The 19,617-nt window shown below is 51.9% G+C and overlaps 1 protein-coding gene across 3 annotated transcripts in view; it reads right to left on the reverse strand.

The window, feature by feature from the left end:
- Window positions 1–17,102, reverse strand: part of CASZ1 (castor zinc finger 1) — a 90,468-nt gene extending 73,366 nt beyond the window's left edge. For all 3 annotated transcript variants that reach the window (XM_069034700.1, XM_069034701.1, XM_069034698.1), the window contains exon 1: window positions 17,017–17,102. In XM_069034700.1, the coding sequence (XP_068890801.1) occupies window positions 17,017–17,065 (49 nt within the window). In that variant the 5' untranslated portion in view covers window positions 17,066–17,102. The remainder of the gene's footprint in view (window positions 1–17,016) is intronic.
- Window positions 17,103–19,617: the final 2,515 nt, after the last annotated feature.

Raw genomic sequence — 19,617 nt, forward strand, 5'->3', positions numbered from 1 at the left:
TCACGGGCAAACCCTCTGAGCTTCATGCTGGCACATCTCCCTCTCCTAGTGACCCCCAGGCTCTGTCTGTATAAAGGAGATCAATGAAGATGCCAGGACTCGGTCCTCTTTTCCAAGTGCTGCCTGGCAAGATCTGGCAGTAAGAGGGGGAAGCTGCTTGGAGCAGCAGGAGGAGGTGGAAATCTGTCTCGCAGCAGCAGCACAGAGACTTCTTAGTGCTGCCCACCAGACTCATTGTAGCAGAGAAACTCTAGAGTCAGCTCCTGCCGAGCTGGGGCTGCGGGGGAAAGCAGGAGTTGATATTGCAGGCAGAGACCACTGGGATACCACTGAAAGCTGCTAAATATGACCAGGTTAGCACTTTAGTCTTTAATGGCAGGTCACCATTAATAAACCCAGGGCCCCAGGGTGCAGTACAGAGCCTCCCTCCCCCCCTCCCCAAAATACTCATTTCATTAACTTCTCTGTGCGTGGCGCTCGGCACCTGCCAGAGGTTGGGCAGCCAGGAGAGCTAGCAAGGGTTAAGGACATCTTATGGCAGAGCTAACTGCTCTTCAGACAGGACGGAGCAAGGCAAGTCTGCACACCATCCCTCTCCTCCCCAATGCTCCCCGCTGCATCTCTTTCTCCCAGTTCACACTGGAGACCAGCCCACAGTTTTTGGTCCCACACATATGGGGCAGCCTGGGAAAGCTCTGGGAAGCACTGTCCAAGCCCATGGCCAAGGAGCTGAGTGCTGCCAAAGGACAGCCAGAAACCATGGCCCCTAACCCCAACTCCAGCACCAAGCCCCTCTGGCCTTCAGGAAGCACCTTCCCATCACCCTGCCTTGCTCTCCCCATCTCTGGAAAGATGACAACAGCAACATCAGGGAAGGGAGAGGGGAGTTACTTGGGATCCAGGCAAGGAAGAAACACAAGTTAAATAAAGAGACTGTGCAAACAATAAAGGACAAATACTGCTCTCAGCCTGGAATGACCCATGGGATTGCCCCAGTATACGAAAGGGTGAACTTGCCCATTGCAAAATGTAAGCAGCAGAGAGGGATCCAGCGCAGGGTGAGACTACTCTGTCTCCACATGTCCCACATTCTCTGTAGCCTCACAGATGCTCCCGCAGAGGCCTCCAGTCCCAGGCATGGAGGACAGATGACAAGGTGAGTGGCAAGTGGGAGGACGGAGTTTTGCTCCACCTGCTTTCACTGTGACACCGACCATTTCCCAGAGGGATGGTGGGATGGAAGGAGGAACAAATATATGTTCCAGCTGCCAAAAATCCCATCCTGAGTCTCTATCGATCTGCCCTACTTGGCAACTGAAGCTGCAGCCACCGTCTGTGGCGCTTGATCAATAAGACCTGGGCAGACAGGGAGGGAGAGGCCTTTTTATGGGAAGGTGGGTCTTTATGGGGAAGTATTTTGATTTTTAGAATGAGTGCAAAGTCAAGGAAGAGGAAATACTGGGACTGAAGCTGCACTTTAGTTTGAACTCATTTCAAATACCTGCTGAGCCCTTTACACTGGGGACCTGGGGACCTCCTGCCCATGGGAGCTTCCCCAGTCTCTGTCCTCCCTGTCCACCCAGGAGAGCCTCTCACCCACCCTGGGTGTTCTCAGTGCAGAGGTGTCAGCTGTAGCGATGGGCTGGTACATCCCTGCTGCACAGCACAGAGCCTGTGCCTGGTAATTCTCCAGCAGCTCCCTACAGATCTTCCCCAGGGACCTGGGGAGAGACAGAGATTCTGCAGCCATGTGAGAACAAATCACTGTGCCACTCAAAGAGCCTCTGGAGATGCCTCAAGTCCCCAGAAGGCACTTTGCAATGACTTCTGCAGTGTGGCTCTCACCGGTGCCAGCCAGGTGGGAAGGTCTTGGCCTTGGTGGCAATAACATGGCTGATTCAGCAGAGAGGACGGGCTCTGATGGGCCTGCTCACACCATTTCCATCCTGCCTAGTGGGAAGCATCATGCCTCTGCATGAAAGGGATCACAGCCTGATAAGACACAGTGAGCCAGGCAGGTCATGGATCAGGGAGCCGATGACCACCAATGACCCCTTTTATCCTTCTGTGCCTGGAGACCCCTTTCTTATGTTCAGGTCATGTAGCTGGGCCAAACTACTGAGCCCTGGAGACCAGATGACCTGCTGGAGGAGAGCCCTGTGTTTGAGTGCTCTGGTCACTCTGGCATTTTGCTAATTTTGTGCCCATAACCCCACCAGGAGAAGGCAGCAGAGGAGGAAAGGTTTTTTCTAATAGAGAGGGCTGGGTAGGGCCAACTCCAGTGGCAGAAGTGCCCAATTTCCAAAGCCAAGAACCAGCGGCAGCTCGTCAGCTCCAATTAGAGCTGGCTGCAAGGGGAACGGTGCATTGGGTGTCACCTCCAAATGCCCTTTGGATAGATGGAGGGGGGTGGGGAGACACTCTGCAGTTGTTCCAACATTTCTTGCTCAGCAGAACAACTGTTGCAGTCCTTTTAGTACAAACCCAGCAACTGTTCCCAAAAGCTCAGCCTCCTCAGCTCCTGTCCTTAAAAAAACCCCACCAACCAATCTTCAAAATGACGGCTTCTGAGTCAGGGCAAAAATGTTATTAACAAAAACATCACTCAGGGGTGGGACACCTGCTCCCTGACAAGCAACTGGCCTGCCTGCCCATGGTTAGAGTATTACATCAGACCCCAAAAAGAGAAAGGAAAGGGAGGGAGAAGGGGAGAGTGGAAAAGAACAGACAGAGGGAGGATGACAGCAGAAGGGAGTAACAAAGACAAAGAAGAGCAGGAGAGAGGAAGCACAGAAAGAAAAGAGCAAGTGAGAGCGTATGTGAGAGACAGAGCAGGAGAGAGCAGGAGCGTGGGGGGGAGCAGGGAAGTGTGCGGGAAGTGGCAGTGTGCGTGCAATAAAGTGTGGGAGTGCATATGTGTGAGAGACTGTGAGCGTGTGCATATGGCAGAGACCGGCTAGGAGGAGGAAGAGAAAAGTAAGGAAGGGTGAATGATGCCATGAAAAGCAAAACATCTTGGAAAAGTGTAACAAGAAAATAGGGAGGAACAGAGAAACAAAAGCTAAAGTGAAGGACATCAAACAAATGAGTCTGGTGAAGCAAGAGAGCAAACATAAGAGCAGGGAGGGAGACATGGGAAGTGAAGGTGAGGCACTTGGGATGGGGCAGAGCCAGGGTGAGGATCAGGAAGAGGGAGGAAAGGGAGAAGAGGACAGAAGAGAATAGAGGAATAAAAGAAACAAACAGGGGTGAGGGAGAGAAAGATGTCTATTAAAAACCTCAGTGCATAACACAAAATGTCAGGGTTTATAGCTTCATTCTTGGCATTGCTGGTACTGAGAACCCCACACAGAAATGTCACTGCTTGTCATGTTTAATCACCTGCTATTTGTTAACACCTTCGCTGCAAGGAGTCTGCCCCTCACCCCTTGCCGGCTCTCCTTTTGGAGAATAAACTGGGAAAACATGCCTCTGCCTTGCAGTTCTCACAGGACAGTTTCAGCTACACCCCAAGCTGGGCAGCGGAGGCTGGGCAGGGCCAGCACTCTGGGCATGGTTGTTTGACTTTCAGATGGGGCTTCTGGCACAGAGCAGGGCTTCTGCAGGAGCAGGGTAACACATCAGGGAGCAGAGAAATAGGACAGAGGATGCTCCAGGGAGTGTGGGATGATGCTGGGAGCAGAGGGAGCAGGTGAGTGAGGTCAGTGACTTCAGGGAAGAGTAAGACAGGAGTGAGGCTCAGCTCATAAAATCAAGGTGCACAGGGCAGGGAGGAGCAGGGTACTGGGCCCTTCACCTGCTGAAACAACCCCTATGCTCCCATCATATTCATGTCCTGTGCTGAACACATATAAATAAAATCCCTGAAATCCATGCAAGTCTGGAATTCTCCAATCTGTTTGCTTGAGCAGCAACTGTCACATAAAAGCAAACATCCAAAGCTATTAAATGTACAGTTACAGTTCCTTGCTCTGGCATCTGCGCTGGTGACTTTGCTCCAGTTCCTCCCAAAGCCTTGGACTGAGGGTTTTCCCCTGTGCCAGGCACTCGTGCCCCCACTGTCTGCACTTCCTACCCAGCCACATACTGTCTGTCTGACATCACATTGCACTGCTAGAGAATTTATTTTGAGGTCATCACTAGACAAGACTTTTCCCTACTATTTCACGCACTCCAACTGCAAAGAAATCAAAAAATGCTCCCCTCCATACAGTAGAGCTCTCCCATACAAGCAGTGAAGATGAAAATCTTACGCTACAATTTTCAGGCTTATGGCAAGAAATTGACCCCCCACCCAAATGAACTAAAATTTAAAGATGTGTGTATGAGGACCATTAGTGCAGCTATTCAGATTTAACCAAAGAATGGTGATCAGCCCTGTTTCAACACTAATGAGGGCTCAGCTTCAGCACAATTCTTGCCCCACACTCTGAACTGCTTATGTCAGTGTGCAGCATTTTGGAAGTGCTAATGCCACTGAAGTCAGACTTCCCCTCTTGAAAATGAAGAGAATTTGGGGAGTCAAAGAAATGAGAACAGAATGAGCTGTAAGGGGAGCCTATGCGCATTTAAACTTTTTTCATGCATTCAAACAACAAAAAAAGTAGCAGAAGCCATTGGCTTCCAGAAGAGCACAAGGGTTTCTGCTCCAGCCCCCCTGACTGCTGGGTGCCAGGTCACTGTATGCCCAGATCCCTCCATGGAAACGGCACCAGAGCCAAGGACTGCAGGAGGGGCTTCCTGGAGCTGGTGTCATCCAGATACTAAGGACATGCTAGAGGAATACGAACCTGCAGAAACTTGGTGCTCATCTCTCTCCAATCCCATTTTACAATACAATTTTAAAATCCAGTTTAGATCCTCCAGGACTAGATGTGGGACTGAAGTAAAAATTGTCAAGCCCAAACCAGGCAGTTCTGGAAAGCCAAGCTCCAGAGCATGCTTGGACCTCACACCTTGGTCTCTGGTAGTGACAGCAGTGTGTTTCTACTCAAACTTTCTTCCTTGCAACAGTGTTTTGTTGGTCTTTTCTGACTGACATCCACATTAGTTTCCAAAAGCAAGTGTCTCCATCTCAATCTCACACACTTGAGGAACTCCAAGGATGGTTGGGAAACCTCCTGCACTGCTGCTTCTGTCCGCTCCTGCACTGAGGACTGAGGCTTTGCTCCATCCAGCACCTTCTCCAGACACCCAGAGCCCCCCAAAAATTCCACAAAGGAATTCAGGCCCAGCTTCTGTGCCCAAAGACAACTGGGCTGACACATGAGCCCAGCCAGTGATCCTGCATGGGGAGGGCTCAGCCCAGAACCTGAGGAGAGTGGGTTCTGCCCCTGTCCTGAAGGGCCAGCACAAGCTCCAGGAGCCGCCCCAAGTCCTATTCTGGGAACAGGAACAGTACACAGAAGGACCTCCCGCTGGCCTTTTGCCAAGGATAAAATTCACCCTTCTGAACACAAGCCAAGATGATCTAAAGTGACTACTGACTTTTGTTGCCCAACTAGAGTCACCTTAAATGGGCCTATTTTTCAAAGTGTCAGTGCTCAGTGCAACTTAGAATCGGGCTCTTTAAGATGCCTAATACGACAGGTCCAGTCACTGCTGTAACAAGAAAGACCATTATTCCTCTCCTGTGTGACTTCTACCAGTCTGGCCAAGCCTTTTATCCTTTTTCCTCTCCCCTCCCTTCTCCTTGTTCTTTTCTTTTTCAGCTTTTTATGAATTTCTGTCAGCTTTCCTCCCTCTCCCCCCACTCAAGGTCATGCAGCTCATTTCCACGTTGAACATTTACTCAGCAAGCCAGGTCCTTTCACAGGCTCTCACCACAAATATGCTTTCTGATAAAGTCTGGAGAAAAGAAACTGTAAAACCCAAAACAATGTCAGAAATAAATAAAAAAATCCTACCAGGACAAAACGGGGCTGTAACAGGGCAGACTCTTTCAACAGAGAGAGCTAGCAGGTAAAACACCCCATTTCCCCGCAGTTCTGTGACTATTTTCTTGCTCTCCTTTATAGTTTGCTTATCTGAATATTTCTGTTTTGCTGTCAGTGCTGTGCCACCTATATGAGTGGGACTGTTATATTTAACCTCTTTTCATCCACAGTGAAACTCACCCTTATTCACAGGTCAGAACCCTCTCAGCCTGTGGGCACCTGCTCCTTCATGGCAGCGACCTGCCACCTCAAACCCATGTGGAGCAGGGGAGATTCCAGCTACACAGTTTGCTTTGTTCTCCTAAGGCCATTACTTGTAAGCAGCTTGCAGAAAACATGAGGGTTTGTACCCACCCTGGGTAATACACAGCACAACACGGTGTGGCCAGAGACCACACAAAGGACGGTCAAACCCCTCTTCCCACTCTCAGGAATGGAAGAGGCCCTTACATCAGTGTGGTAAGAGGGAATGGGTCCTGGAGAATCATTTTCATACTTAATTACCAAGTCAGCTCCCTGACCAATCTTACAGATTGTCTGAAATAAAAAGCAGCTTCAAGAAGTCCACATTCTCAAGTCCAGGGCAGGTCTCCAGAGTCCAGCCATCCTCACTGCTCTGAGATGCTGCAATTTTGATAAACCTCCAACTCCAAAGAAACAAAATTTGTCTAACACAGCATAACTTTGAAAATCCAAGCCTCAGTCTTGAAGTGTCCAAGGAAGTTTTAGAATTATTTCCTAGTGACATCATTTCAATCTCCATTCAAACATCAGAGGCAGCTACTAGCCCTCACATGAAAGACAGGTATTAGAAGTCTCAATTCCCTCACTAACATCTCATCATTTAAGATGCAGTGCTGCTTGGCCTCCAAGCTCCATGGCCAGTGAGAAATTATAGGGAAAAGTAACTTTGCTGGCTTTTGCAGTCAGGTCATGGTTTTACACCCCAGAGTACACCTAGCCCAAAATTTCCCAAAGGAAGAGAGGCCACCATCTCCTTGCTGGCCAAGTCAGTTTTGGGATAACAAGCATATAGTATCAAAAGGCTCCCACCTTCCAAGAGTCCTGAGGGGTTCCCTGAGGAGCACTGCCTGGAGGGAAGTGAGCTGAAAACAGTTCTTTCTCTTGAGACACCAGGACTCTGCCTCCTCCTCACTCCAGAGTTGCTGCTTTAGGTTGTTTCATGTTGCTACTTTCCTTTTAGGAGCCCACAATGAAAACCCAGAAAACTGGGGATTCCTCCTAGCAGGAGAGAGGTAATTCCCAGCAATGCTGCCTGCCCTCCACAGCTCTCCCCTGATTTCTACCTATAGCCTAAAAGGCATCCCCCACTGCTCCCAGGTGAGCAGCTCCCACACCCTCCCCAGCCCACAGTCACTGCTGGCAGTGGCTGCTGCGGAGCAGAGACCTGGCTATCCCGTTTCCATGGAATCTGACCTTCTCCTGGAGGCTGCAGAAATATGGCCTTCCATAAACAAGTATTTCTACCTAGGAAAGCCTCAAACCAGTGTCACAGTACTCTAGGTTGTGCTGGCTCAGGTAGCTGGCTGTGCATACCTCGGTGTAGCACATGGAACAGTCAGTTCTACTTTAGGAACTGTGCAGAGCCATGGCTCTGCAAGGGAGCAGTGCAGCCGATACCAGCAAGAGCAGGTACCTTGGCAAGTGCCACGGTAGAGCTGTTACAGTGACAAACACTGGGGTCCACCAGCATCACCAGAACCAAACAGAAACAGTAAGTTAGTAATTTTGCCAGACAGTCACAGCCGTGTAAGAAATACAGTAAAAAATACACTCTAATTTCGAGTGCTTTTGTCCGCTTGCAACTCTGCCTTAGCGGCACAGCAATGGGGAGAGCAGCACACTGGTGGCAGTGACACTGTCCTGAGTGTCAGCAGACTCCAACAGAGCAGGGCAGAATGCTGTGGGATGCTGTAGGACACTTTGTTGGCAGTCAGGCCCCTGCAGAGGTTGGGCACTGAGCTGGGTGTCACCACACTGTGCACAGGCTCCTGTGACCCTTCTGTCTCCCTGGCACGGCCCGTCTCGTCTCACTGAGTGCTGCTCGCCCTCCCTCCCTCCCAATGCGCACATGGCTTTAATGTTTTTATTACCTGTTTGACTCGCTGCCTTATTGCTTCTCCTCTTAATGGGGCTGTAACCGTGGAAACGAGGAATAAACGGCCACCAGAAAATGAGATGATTAAACAGGTCACCCTGGCAAAACAAACTCCGTGTTCACACAGCCCAGGTTGTGTGTGCAGTTTCTGTCCAGGGAAATGCGGGTGGGAGAGAGTGGAAGGGTGGAAGGGCTGGACCAGGCTCCTGGAAGGAGCACACCAGTGAGAGGTGCCTCCTCTGAGAAGTGTGGTCTCTGCCCAGGAGGGACAGTGCTGTGAGCCTCCCAGCAAAGACACGCAGAAAACGGCAAGGTTTGCTGAGGGAAGATGGAAAACAGCAAGGACAAGAAACATTCTTGTAACTGGGGAAAAAACAGAAACTATAAAGGGTATAAATAGGCTGGACTGAAAACAAAACGCAAGTCTGAAACAAGTTGGTATCCTCTGTTGTCCCTGTCTCCGACATTACCCATGCCTGCCTCGTGGCAACTCCCAAGGGAGCATAGAGGCTCTTCTGCTTGCAATTCTCTAGGTCCCTGTGACACAGCTCCACCACTCTCCACGTCCCTGCTGAATGGCAAAGCTGCACTGGTGCTGCCCTGGCAAAGGCACAGCACTGTCCAGTTAAGCACGGCCAGGACCACAAGGAATGGAGGATCTCATGCAGCACAAACTTGGCTTTCCCAGAGCCAGCTGCGGCCTCTGTGCTCACAGCTCCTTTTCTGAAGCCATGTGGCTGGGAGGAAAGAGACAGGACCATGACAGCCAGGAGGAAATGACCAGAGCCTGGGCTGGTGTCCAGGCCTGAGCAGGTCACCTCCACCCCGGGGAGCGACAGTTGGTCCACACCAGCAAGACAAGGAGAAGGTGGGGGGGTGGGCTACGTGTTTCCATGCCCTGCTGGGTGCTAACATCTGAATGAGATCCCTCAGTCAAGCTGAGAGGTTCAGACCAAATGAGTTTCAGACCAAAATGTTGTTGAAAACAAAAATAAAACCCCAAAATATGCACACCGCAATCAGAAAAGCACAATCACAAACCAACATTCAAAGCAGCAAGGATCCTGCCAGAATCCCCATCCTGTCCCAACCTGTCCAGACCCAGACTCATTGGGTGCTGCCAGTCTGGGAAGAGCAGACTTACTCCACCAAGAGCAACAAATTCAGCAGAAGAAATTGGAACGGCAAAGCTTGGCAAGGTAGAGATGTGAGACAACTGCTTGGAGCACACAGGCGAGTGGTTGTGCTTTCTTTCAAAAAAACCAGCAGGTGGTTTATGAAAAGGGCCCTATTCTTTAGGGTAATTTGAGCCATATTTCATTGTTTGATAGAAAAATCCTAATATTCATGACCTCCTTTAACTGGAAGAAGTTTGCTCATCTGAATATCAGCCCACAGACAAATGCGAAAATGAAAAATAGAAAAAGACAATGTAACAGGGTGGGGGGGGAAATCAAGACAGAATCAAAGATAGAATGGAAGTCCAGGAGAGTGACAAAGAGTGACAGGTCTGTGGGAATACGGAAAGGAAGGAGGACATAAAGGAAAGCTATTTAGTAAGACAGTGCAGCATAAAAAAAGGCTGAGAAAAGCAAGAGTGAGTGACAGAAAACACAGCAAGAGCAAGCAAAGGAGCTTTCCCTTAAAGTTTCCAAATGCATGGATCAACTCTGCAGAACTGGGATTCTTGTCCTACTGAGTTTCAGTTAAAAATATTCATATGCAGTCGAGAAGAAAAATCAGACCCCCCCTTCCCCAGCCTCTGTTCCCTCACCCTCTTCCAATCCCGTCCTCCTCTGCTAACATCTGCTGCCTGCCTTCGGGACATGCAGATGGTAATTACTCCAGGAGCAGCTTCCTCTCCTTTCCCTGCTTGTAGAAGGCCACTTGAAAGAGAGCTTGAGCCATGAAAAGATACCACACACACCTTCACACCACATGGCCAGGAGAAGGGCATGTGAGAGCCAGGGCCATGGCCAGAGAACCTGATAACACAGGGTAGGAGGTGGGTGGGTGAAAAGATGAAGACATTTGTCTACAACACACACCAACAAAACACCCACCTGGCCCAACGATGGGGGGCCTGGGGAGAAGTTGGCTTGAGATGTAGAACTGCTCATGCTCCTCCAGACAGGGGAAGGGGTGCTGGAGCAGAGGTGTGCTGTGGAAGCACAGGCAGCAGGAAGAGGAGGAGGGGGAGGAGGAGGGCTGCCCTGGGCGAGGCAGCTCAGGGAGTGGATTCATACAGGCATGGAGCTGGCAAACACCAGGCGGAGAGGTGGAGCTGCTTTAATGAGAAGATGCTTCTATGACTCAGGCCTCAAAGGGATTGGTACTTTATTATTTTATTTTTCCATAATAAATTATGCCCTGGGATGCCAGGTCCTGCCGGGTTTTTCTGGAAATACCAGACAAAAGCTGGTGTTGCTACCTGGCTTTTGACAGTTTCCCATGTATGGAATCTGGAAGTTCCTGGTCCTTCCTCTGCTCTGCCCTAGCCCATCCAGTTTTGGGAGCAGGGCTGACACCACTGCACCATTCCAACAGAACAGCCCAGCTGGAGCTCTTCACCTCCCAGCCCAGGTCCTGGAGAGGCCTCCCTGCAGGTCCATGACAACTCACCCTGGACCCACGGCTGCTCCCAGCCCATGGCACTATGGCTGCTGGGACGCCGAAGATGCCAGGGGGCAGATGGGAGCAGGAGCTCCCAGGAAGCTCCCAGAAAGTGGGAGCAGGCTCAGCTCTCCCACACCCCAGGCACCCCACCCCAGCTGGAGGGAGGAGCACTCCTGCCCGACCCCCCACACCCATCCATGGACAGCAGCCAGGCCTCATTCACTTATCTCCATCCCTGAGCGCCCAGCCCTGGCTCTGGGCTGCACAAGGGAGTATGATTATGCCCACTTTATAGATTAGGAGTTATTCATCCTACACCAAATCCTCAGACTCTGCCATGTCTCACAGACTTGTTCTGGAGCTCTTTGTTAGATTTAGGCTGAACTTGGCCCTAGTTCAGCTCAGAAACTCGTGTTACAAAAATCCCCTGTACAGCCACCTGTCTGAGGCTGTGGACCAAGCTGATGCCAAGGCCATCGTTTCCCCCAGCAGCAGGAACAGTGGGGGTTTCACTGCAGAGTGGTGAGAGCACAGAGACACCCAACACACAGGGCAGAGACCACACTGGCGTTCTCTTGCTGCCAAGAAAGATACACTCATGGCAACGAGGATGCAAGTGCACAGAACCAGAGCGTTCACTGTGGCAATGTCTTTAGAGAGTAACCTGGGGAACATGAAGTTCAGCATGCCACCAACACAGGGCACGTGAGTGTCTGGGAGCGTGGAGGTGGGTGAGTGTCTGGGGCAGATATGCATGTTCAGGACAGGGTGACAGGGATGTAGCTGTTGGGTGTGGGGGACACCTCCAGAAACACTCCAGCAGATCTTGGTGTTTTTACTGATTTCACAAGAGACGCTCTGCTAAAATGTCACCTCTCCAAAGCAAAACATGAGCATGTTGGTGAATCATCATTTCACACCCCAAAAACAGGAATGAGTGGCAAAGCTCTCTAGTGAGGCACCATATCCTATGGGGATTGTCATAAAATGCACCCAGTGACCTTAGTCTTTCCATCCTTTTCCTTCGTATCTCCTGTTCTCCACCCTTTGCTTTCTCTTGCCAACCTACATGGGTTGTTCAGCTTTTATTCCAAGCATGAAACTGCCTTAGGACTGGAAGCTTTAAGCAGTTTCCCAGCCTCCAGAAATTTTCTGGTTTTGTTTCTCCATAGCAGAGCAAACAATTGCTTTGGTACCTAGCCACCACACCTAACTCCCAAATGCAATGAGAACTTGAATTCTTTTGGAAACTTATACAAGAACATATTTTACATGAGTGAAATGCATGTTTTTTGTTCACTGTAACTATTTCTTCCTGAAAGGACTTGCTAAACTGTTTTATTTTCTGGAATCACCACATGAAGAAAGATGGAAAGTCCCTTGAGAAAGGGATGAAGACTGGTGCCAGGTTAACACACTGGAAAGAGATGTTGACAGCTGGACTCAGCCTCTGAGAGCTCTATGGATGGGCAACAAGGGGCTCTACAGTTTGGGTGAGGGAAAAGCATCACCATCCCTTCTCCAAAACACACTCTGCTCTGCAGATAAAGCCTGTGCTTACATGGAACAGCAGTCTAGCCCCTCACCTGTGATCAGCGCTACTGCCTGTTCCAACCAGCAGCTCCTGCCAGGGACCAGGAACCCACCCACAAGAGCTGCACAAAGGAGATGAAGCCCCAGGGCACCAATCTCAGCTGTAGCCCTGCTCTGTGACCATCTGTCAGCCCAAAGATGGGCCCTGTCCAGAGAAGCCTTGAGTAGCTCCTGGGCTTTGCCCATCCAGGGACTGCCCTGTCACCATGCCACATCCACCCTCTTGCAGCACCACAGTGACCTGGCCTAGCCCTTCACCCACCCATGCCCCTCCAGCACCTGAGCACTGCACACCTTCTACATCCTCAACCCAGTCCCTCCCGGCTGCTGTTCCAGCCTGTAGATCACTGGTCAAGCAGGAATGGAGATGAGAAACCAGCAAGGGTTTTTTTTGTCACCAATTTCTGCTTCCATCTCCCCTGTGAGCCTTCAGAGAGCAAACAGGGAGCAACAAGGTCCTGGTCCAAGGGGCTCTCAATCCTTGAAATGGATTTTACCTGTCTCTGAAAGCTGCCTCCATCTCTCACCCCCCATTGCTTTCTCCCTAGGGAAATCAGCCTAAAAGGGGCTAATGGAACAATGTCCCTCTCTCTCCCCCCTCTCATTTTCTCTCTTTTTTTTTATTAGCATTTGTGGAATTTATTCCCAAACTCTCCTAATCTTTCGTACACAACCATTTGATTTGCATAACCCAGCCCCCTCTCATAAAAACTGGCTGCTAGTTTAATTAAAAAATGTAAATTTGCTGTCATCTCGGGGCCTAGTGAATTAGGACGACATCGGCATTTTTTATTGCTGAAGACGTCCAAATTGATCCAGTCCGCATTGAACCGGAGGGGAGGAGACGGTGCCGCGTGGGACTTTTGGCTGGAGTTCTGCCCCTCCCCTGCTTCCAGCCAAGCCTCCTCTGCCCCCTCTTTGCTTTGCAAAGTGCACCTGAGGACGAGGACATTGGTTCTCCCAAACCTCAGCTGGATCAGCTAGCATGGCCTCTGCAATGTCAGCACTTCTGGGAGCTGAGCCCTGGGTGGCACCTGAGTTCTCCAAACCTTGGGAACGGCTGCATCTTCAAACCCTGGGAGGGAAGGAAGGAGCCCAGGTGGATGTGGGAGATGCAGCATAGGCAATGGTTATCTTCACCTACTATAGGACTTTACTTTCCAGATACTTTCAACCAACTTTTCAGAGGGTATCTAATTTGTAGGCTGCACAGCAGCCCAGGGGTGTGACTTGATGTCAGAGGGAGAGTCGAAGTGGCCACAAAAGCTCTCGCTGTGAGGACAGCCAAGTGCAAAACGTGGGACAGAAAAGGCTGTGTGTAGGCAAAGCCCTGAGATAAAGTCCAAGCTCAGATAGTACTTTCCAATTGCAGGAAAGAGGACTCAGGGTAGAAGCATGAACGGTTCAGGAAAACAGAAAGAGAAACTGATTATATGGAAACTGCACATTAAATATCTGATCCCGTCCAGTCCAGGTATCTGTACCATTCCCAGTCAGTTTCAGTACAAGTTGCCTCTTCCCCTCTGGGACTCTGTGGCTCAGAGCAGAACAGTGTAGTACCTGCACACATTAGCAGACCCCACTCTGTCAGTGGCAGACCTGGTTTAGAAGGACTCCTAAGACCCAGTAGACAGAGTGCAAGTGAAGAAACAGGATCTTATCTCAGAGATCAACTTGCCCATCTTTCTGCAAGTTATCTCCCTATGGTGCCAAAGCAGTAGACACACTCCTATGGACTTCAAGCAGCTTTGAAGCATGTTCTCCAAGTAATAGCTGGGCGCTGCTTATTCCATGATGGGAAGGTTAATCCCTGCCCTGCTAAACCCTTCTCCCAAGGAACAATGTTCACTTGGTAGGATTACACCCTTGAATGCTTTCCACCCAACAAATATCTCATAGAACTACTGGAAAGGGATATGAACACCCAAACCAACTGCCTGGGAACCTTCTGCAGAACATGAGCTCAGGAAAGACATCAACCTTGACTGAGCCAATGTCTCCCCAAAAATCTGGTCAAAAAAGGAAAAAAAAAAAAGTTGCCACCAGCCCAAAGAAGGTGTTTCTATACACTAGGTGTTTCAAACAACAGCAGTGATTTGACAAAGACATAAAATGACCCTTTGAGTGGGAAATTAGGTATTCCTCTGCCCATTTACCATAGGTGTCTTGGTCCTCATTCTGAGGTCAGTTCCTGTAATCTCATACCAAGGATAATTAGGGTGGGGAAGAGTTTCCCAAAGGAAGTGACAAGTGCTCAGTCAGACAAGGTATTTAAAACCACATTCGCAGAAAATCACATGTAAGGAACATCTTACCACATTCCTGCGAAAATGGACTCAGTCCACACGTTCTTTTCAGCCCTTAACCATTATTAACACTTCTGGCCCTAGAAGGTCCAGGCAGGGACTGACTGAGCTGAGAAAGCCCTCAGCAAGAGGAGACTCTCAGACCCCACATACCGAGTCCCTCTGGGAAAGAAACCCCTCTGGACTTGCCTCTGCCAGCTGGTAGCTCGTATGAGCAGCCCTCGGGCACTGCCTCTGGAGAGTCACTGCCTGAGGGCTTGGAGAGAATTCAAGAGGCAGCGACTGAGGGAAATAGGCTGGCCCAAGTAGATAAGGGTTAGAGGTGGTGATTACCGGGCAGGTCTTTGCCCCAAGATCATGACAAGACGGGTTCACCCACACACAGACCGTAATGCTGACTTAAAGAGATCTCCCCGATCCTCATTTCCATGGCTTACTGCAGCTCCGGGTTCCCATGCCAGAGACCAAAGCCCACGTGCTACCTGGGTGCAGCCGTGGCAAGGCTGAGCACCCACAACACTTCCGAGGCGAAGGAGGGTCCCTTTTTTGGGGAGGGGAAGGCCTTGGCTGGGCAGCCCCTATTCAGAGGAGCCCCACGGGGGAGCGGGCAGGGCTCCAGCCGGCAGGGGGCACTGCAAGGTCGGGGCACAGCCCTGCCCGCCCGGGGCCACCCCGGCCCGAGTCATCCGGGCAGCTGCCACAGCTCCTCGAGATGGAGATCGGGGTAAATCACTGTTTATTGCTCTTGGAAGCATTTGCCCTCCTGCAGTTTCACCACATCCTTAACTCCTGGGCTGCCCACGCAGCATCCCAGCTTCTTGATCTAGAAGGGAGGCAGCCGCACGCCCACGGCTGGACCCAAGCAGAGCCGGCACGTCGTGCTCACAGGTGGAAGTGGCTCCAGAGCCACTCCGTTCCTGATATCAATGGTAAAAGTAAGTAAATAAATGGAATAAACGACGACAAAATTATCCTCTTACTCACAATAGCAGAGTACATAGTTCAGGCCCAGTCAATCATCAACCAGTTTATTACAATCTTACTCCTTATTAAAAAAAACCAACACACACACACACACTCTGGCAGTAATTACTTGGACCATGGCACATCGCCAGCACAGGCCTGTTTGGCTCATTACTGCCATTTGGTTTTTAAATGGCAGAGAATGGTTTACACCATTTTGGAGGAGCAGGTATAGTTGTGTTAGCTGGTAGGGGGCCAACGTGGTGGGACATGGTCCCAAAGAGGGAGGGTAACATGACCCAAGGGATTCCTACCAAACTCTGAATTTGCACATTTTGTCAAATCTAAATGAGACTCTGATCCAGACAGTGCAAGGATTGAAAAACCCACCAACAGTTTGAGCCCCGCAGCTCCTGACCGCACTCATGCTCCACCCTGACGGAGACTGTCCATTATCACACCCAGAAGGGCCACCAGGCCAACCCAGCCCAGCCCCAGGCCAGACCCTACTCCCCATCCTGATACCTGATCAAAAACCAGTGGACAAGCCACAAAAAGCTACAACCAAAACCACACCCAACCCCAATACTAGGGCCTATAATCTAAAACCAAAGCATTGCCCCAGCCTAGCCACCTTTCCTCCTCCCTACATGATGTGAAGGGGTGGGGGAAGTCTTATACATCTCACATAGAAGGACAAAAACAAACCCATCCCAGATATGCCCAGGCTGAAAAAAACCCCAAAAAACAACTCATTAAATGTAATAAGCAGCCTCTTCATCTGACACTGCCTTGTCCCAAATAAATTAAATTCCTTTTCATTTAGGCAGTACAGGAACCTGACAAGCAACCTTTACCACCGAGACGCCAGAGCTCAGGAGGGGGAAAAAATGAAAGAGAAAACAACCCACACAACTTACAACAAATACAAAGGCAGAATCATTTCAAAACCCCCATAAACTTCCCCTCCGCATCCTCTCACGGCCAGCCCGCTCCTCGCCCCGCTGCCCCGGCCCGCGGAGGCCGCGCTGCCGGGAAGGATCGACGGAGGGAGCAGAGCCCCCGGCTCACCTCGGCGGGGCCGGGAGAGCGGGGCCGAAGCGGCGGCGGGCGCGGGAGCAACTTCCGTAAAACAAGTGAAAGAAGCAAAGTGAAACAGGCGGCAAGCCCCCCGCCGCACCGCACCGCACCTGGGGCCACCCCCGCGCCCCGCTCCGCCCGGCCCGCAGCTCTGCGCCGCGCACCCGCCAACAAAGTTTCGGTGCCGCGGCGGCCCCGCGTCCGGAGAGACTGCGCTGCCCGCAGCGCCGGCCCCGCGGCCGCGGAGCGGCAGAGCCGCGGAGGAGCGGCCGGGGCGGACAGCGCTCCGCTTCGCACCGCCCGGCGCGGGGGCACCGGCAGCAGCGGCCGCACCGATCAGGGGCTCCGCCGAGAGGCGGGCGGGGGGCTGGGGGCAGCAAAAGGACAATTGTGCTGTACTTACCATAGTCGGAGAGACGAAAGCCGAATTCACTTAAATAATCAACTTTCATAATACTTAATTAATACCTAATTGCAGCTGATTGCTCCCGAATAACAAGTTGTTTAAAGCACTGATGTCATTGCCGTGCCGGTCCTCCCCGAGTCACTTTGGCAGCGGGGCCGGGGGCGGGCGCGCCGCCGCGGGGGGCGGTGACTGGCGGCCGGCGGACCCGCCCCCTCGCCGGGCCCGCCGCCGGGGGCAGGTGCGGGGCCGGGACGGGTTGGGTTGGGTCGGGTCGGGTCGGGGGGCAGCGGCGGTGGGGTTACCTTGGGCGGACCCGGAGCGCGGCCTCCGCGCACCCCGCGGTGGTCCCGGCACGGCGGGAAAGGAGCGCGGGGCTGCCCCGCACGCAGGGCCGCCCGCCGGGACCAGCCTGGCCGCGGTGCCCCGCTGCCATCGCTGCCGGCCGTCGCCGCCACCCGCCCCGCCGCCGCGGCGCTGGCTCCTCCGGCGGGGAGCGCGGCACCCACGCGTGGCCGCGGAAGTCCCGGAGCGGCAGGAACGGAGCCGCCGGCGCGGAGCAAACCGCGAGAGGATGGAGGGGGCTGTACGGGGCCGGACGAGCTGCACCGGTGCCCCGGGTAACGGGCACAGCAGGACCCGCGGGCAGGGGCACGGTGGGTTGTCCCGGCACCGCCGTCCGACGCGGGTCCGGGCTCGGCCATCCGGTGCGGAGCGCGCACCGAGGAGGACTGGAGCTCTCGGGGCACTGGTGGCCGCCACCTGCGGGTGTCACAACCCTGGACGCATCTTGCCCAATGGCCTTCTACCCTCTACGCCGTTCTACCCCTGAACGCCGGGCCCACGGGAGGCGGGGGGAAGGGGGCCCTTTTGCAGTGAATTTCCTCATTTTTTGTGGCTTTATTTTTCTAAGTAGCAAAGAATGCGAGGGAGGTTCTGAGAGGCGTGTTGGGTAAACACAGATATAAGCCTCTTTCTTTAAAACAAACGAGCAGATGATTTACCTGATTAAATAGGTATTTTGAACAGGTTGTAGGCTGTTTTGGTGAACACACCACGTTTGGCTCCAGGATTTCGGCAGAGCTGGGCTCCTCATCGGGGCTCACATGGAGCTGCCCATGGACTTACCAGCTCTTAAATCCTTTTTATAAGCAGAACTTAATGTGCTTCCCAAAGGAGGCCAGCATCATTACCCCACTAGGGATGGGGAAACTGAGGCACTACTGAGGGAAGTGACTCGCCAGAAGTGGCCAGACAGGTTAGTCACAGGGCTGGAAGGTGCTCAGGTGTGTTTGGCTCCATGCTCCAGGATGTGCTGCACCCAGATAGTGTCCTGAGCCCAGAGATGCAACACGAACTGCAGCTTGTCACCTCAGCAGTGCTGCTTTTCCATGGGCAAAAATGCACAGGCAGCAAAGCAGGCCAGAGGGCAGGGAGAGGGAAGAGGAGAGGGGAGTCATTTGTGGAAACCACAAATATTCTGGCTTCTCTCAGAAAAAAATCTAAACAAAGTCTAGTGAAACGGAGTCACCCAAGGGACCTTCCAGGCCAGGAAGCACGTGGGGACAGCAGTGTCAGGCAGGAGGCAAGTGTGCCCTGCCTGGGGGCTGCCCAGACAAGCAGCACTCCTGAACAGAGCCCTGTACAGGCCTCACCTTCCCACCTGGTGCAGTCAAGCTCCTGCTTTAAGAGACACGGGGAAAAACTTTTATCAGCATTGCCCCAACTTCTCCACTCACTGGTTTCTAGCCACGCCACAAGCTCTGATCAGCACTGTCATCTGGTGCTGCCTTTAAAATCCTGCCTGTCTGCACTTCACTGGGCCCCAATGAAGGCACCAGCCCAGCCAACATCACCCACAATCCTCAGCAGAGCCTGCCCTGGTCCCTACGCCTGAGTCAGGCACTACAGCATCCACCAGGGAATATCCCACCCTGCAAAGTAATGGACAGAACAGGATTGCTTGTGCAGGCTCTGTAATAGCTCAGTTTGGACTCAATGCTTCCTTCCACGTTTGAGTTTGCTGACAGGTCCCATAAGTTCACTGCACTTTACATCAGATTTCTTCATTTTTGCTTCTCCTGTGAACCTAATATTTAAGGAGTGGGAGTTCTGCTCACCACCACCGTTCCCTGAGAGAGTGGGCCCCAGCTGTATCTCCAACTCCTCACCAAGGGGATCACACTTTCTCACACAGGTATGTCACTACACATACACAGCCCCTCTAAACATACCTGTTCTCCTACGTGCACCAAGCTGAGCACGTTCACACATCAGTATACAAATGTTCCTCACCCCTCCCATCCCAGCATGCACACACAACATGCATATACTCTCCACAAAGAAAATGATACTCTGTGCTCACTGGCATTCAAATACACACTTATCCATCCACCATGACACACATGAACCCACACACACAACCTAAACACACCTGGAGGATCCCCTCCACAGACTTCCCACTGTCCCTCCCACTCCTCCTTGCAGGAACAACTTGCCAAGGTGTTTTTTCAGGTGAAATCCACACCCTGCAGCTGACGCAATGGCAAGGCCTGATTTTCTATCTCAGCGATCTCCTGTCACAGGATCAGGTTTTTATTT

The sequence above is a fragment of the Aphelocoma coerulescens genome, chromosome 21 (assembly GCF_041296385.1).
Source record: "Aphelocoma coerulescens isolate FSJ_1873_10779 chromosome 21, UR_Acoe_1.0, whole genome shotgun sequence".
Lineage (NCBI taxonomy): Eukaryota > Metazoa > Chordata > Aves > Passeriformes > Corvidae > Aphelocoma > Aphelocoma coerulescens.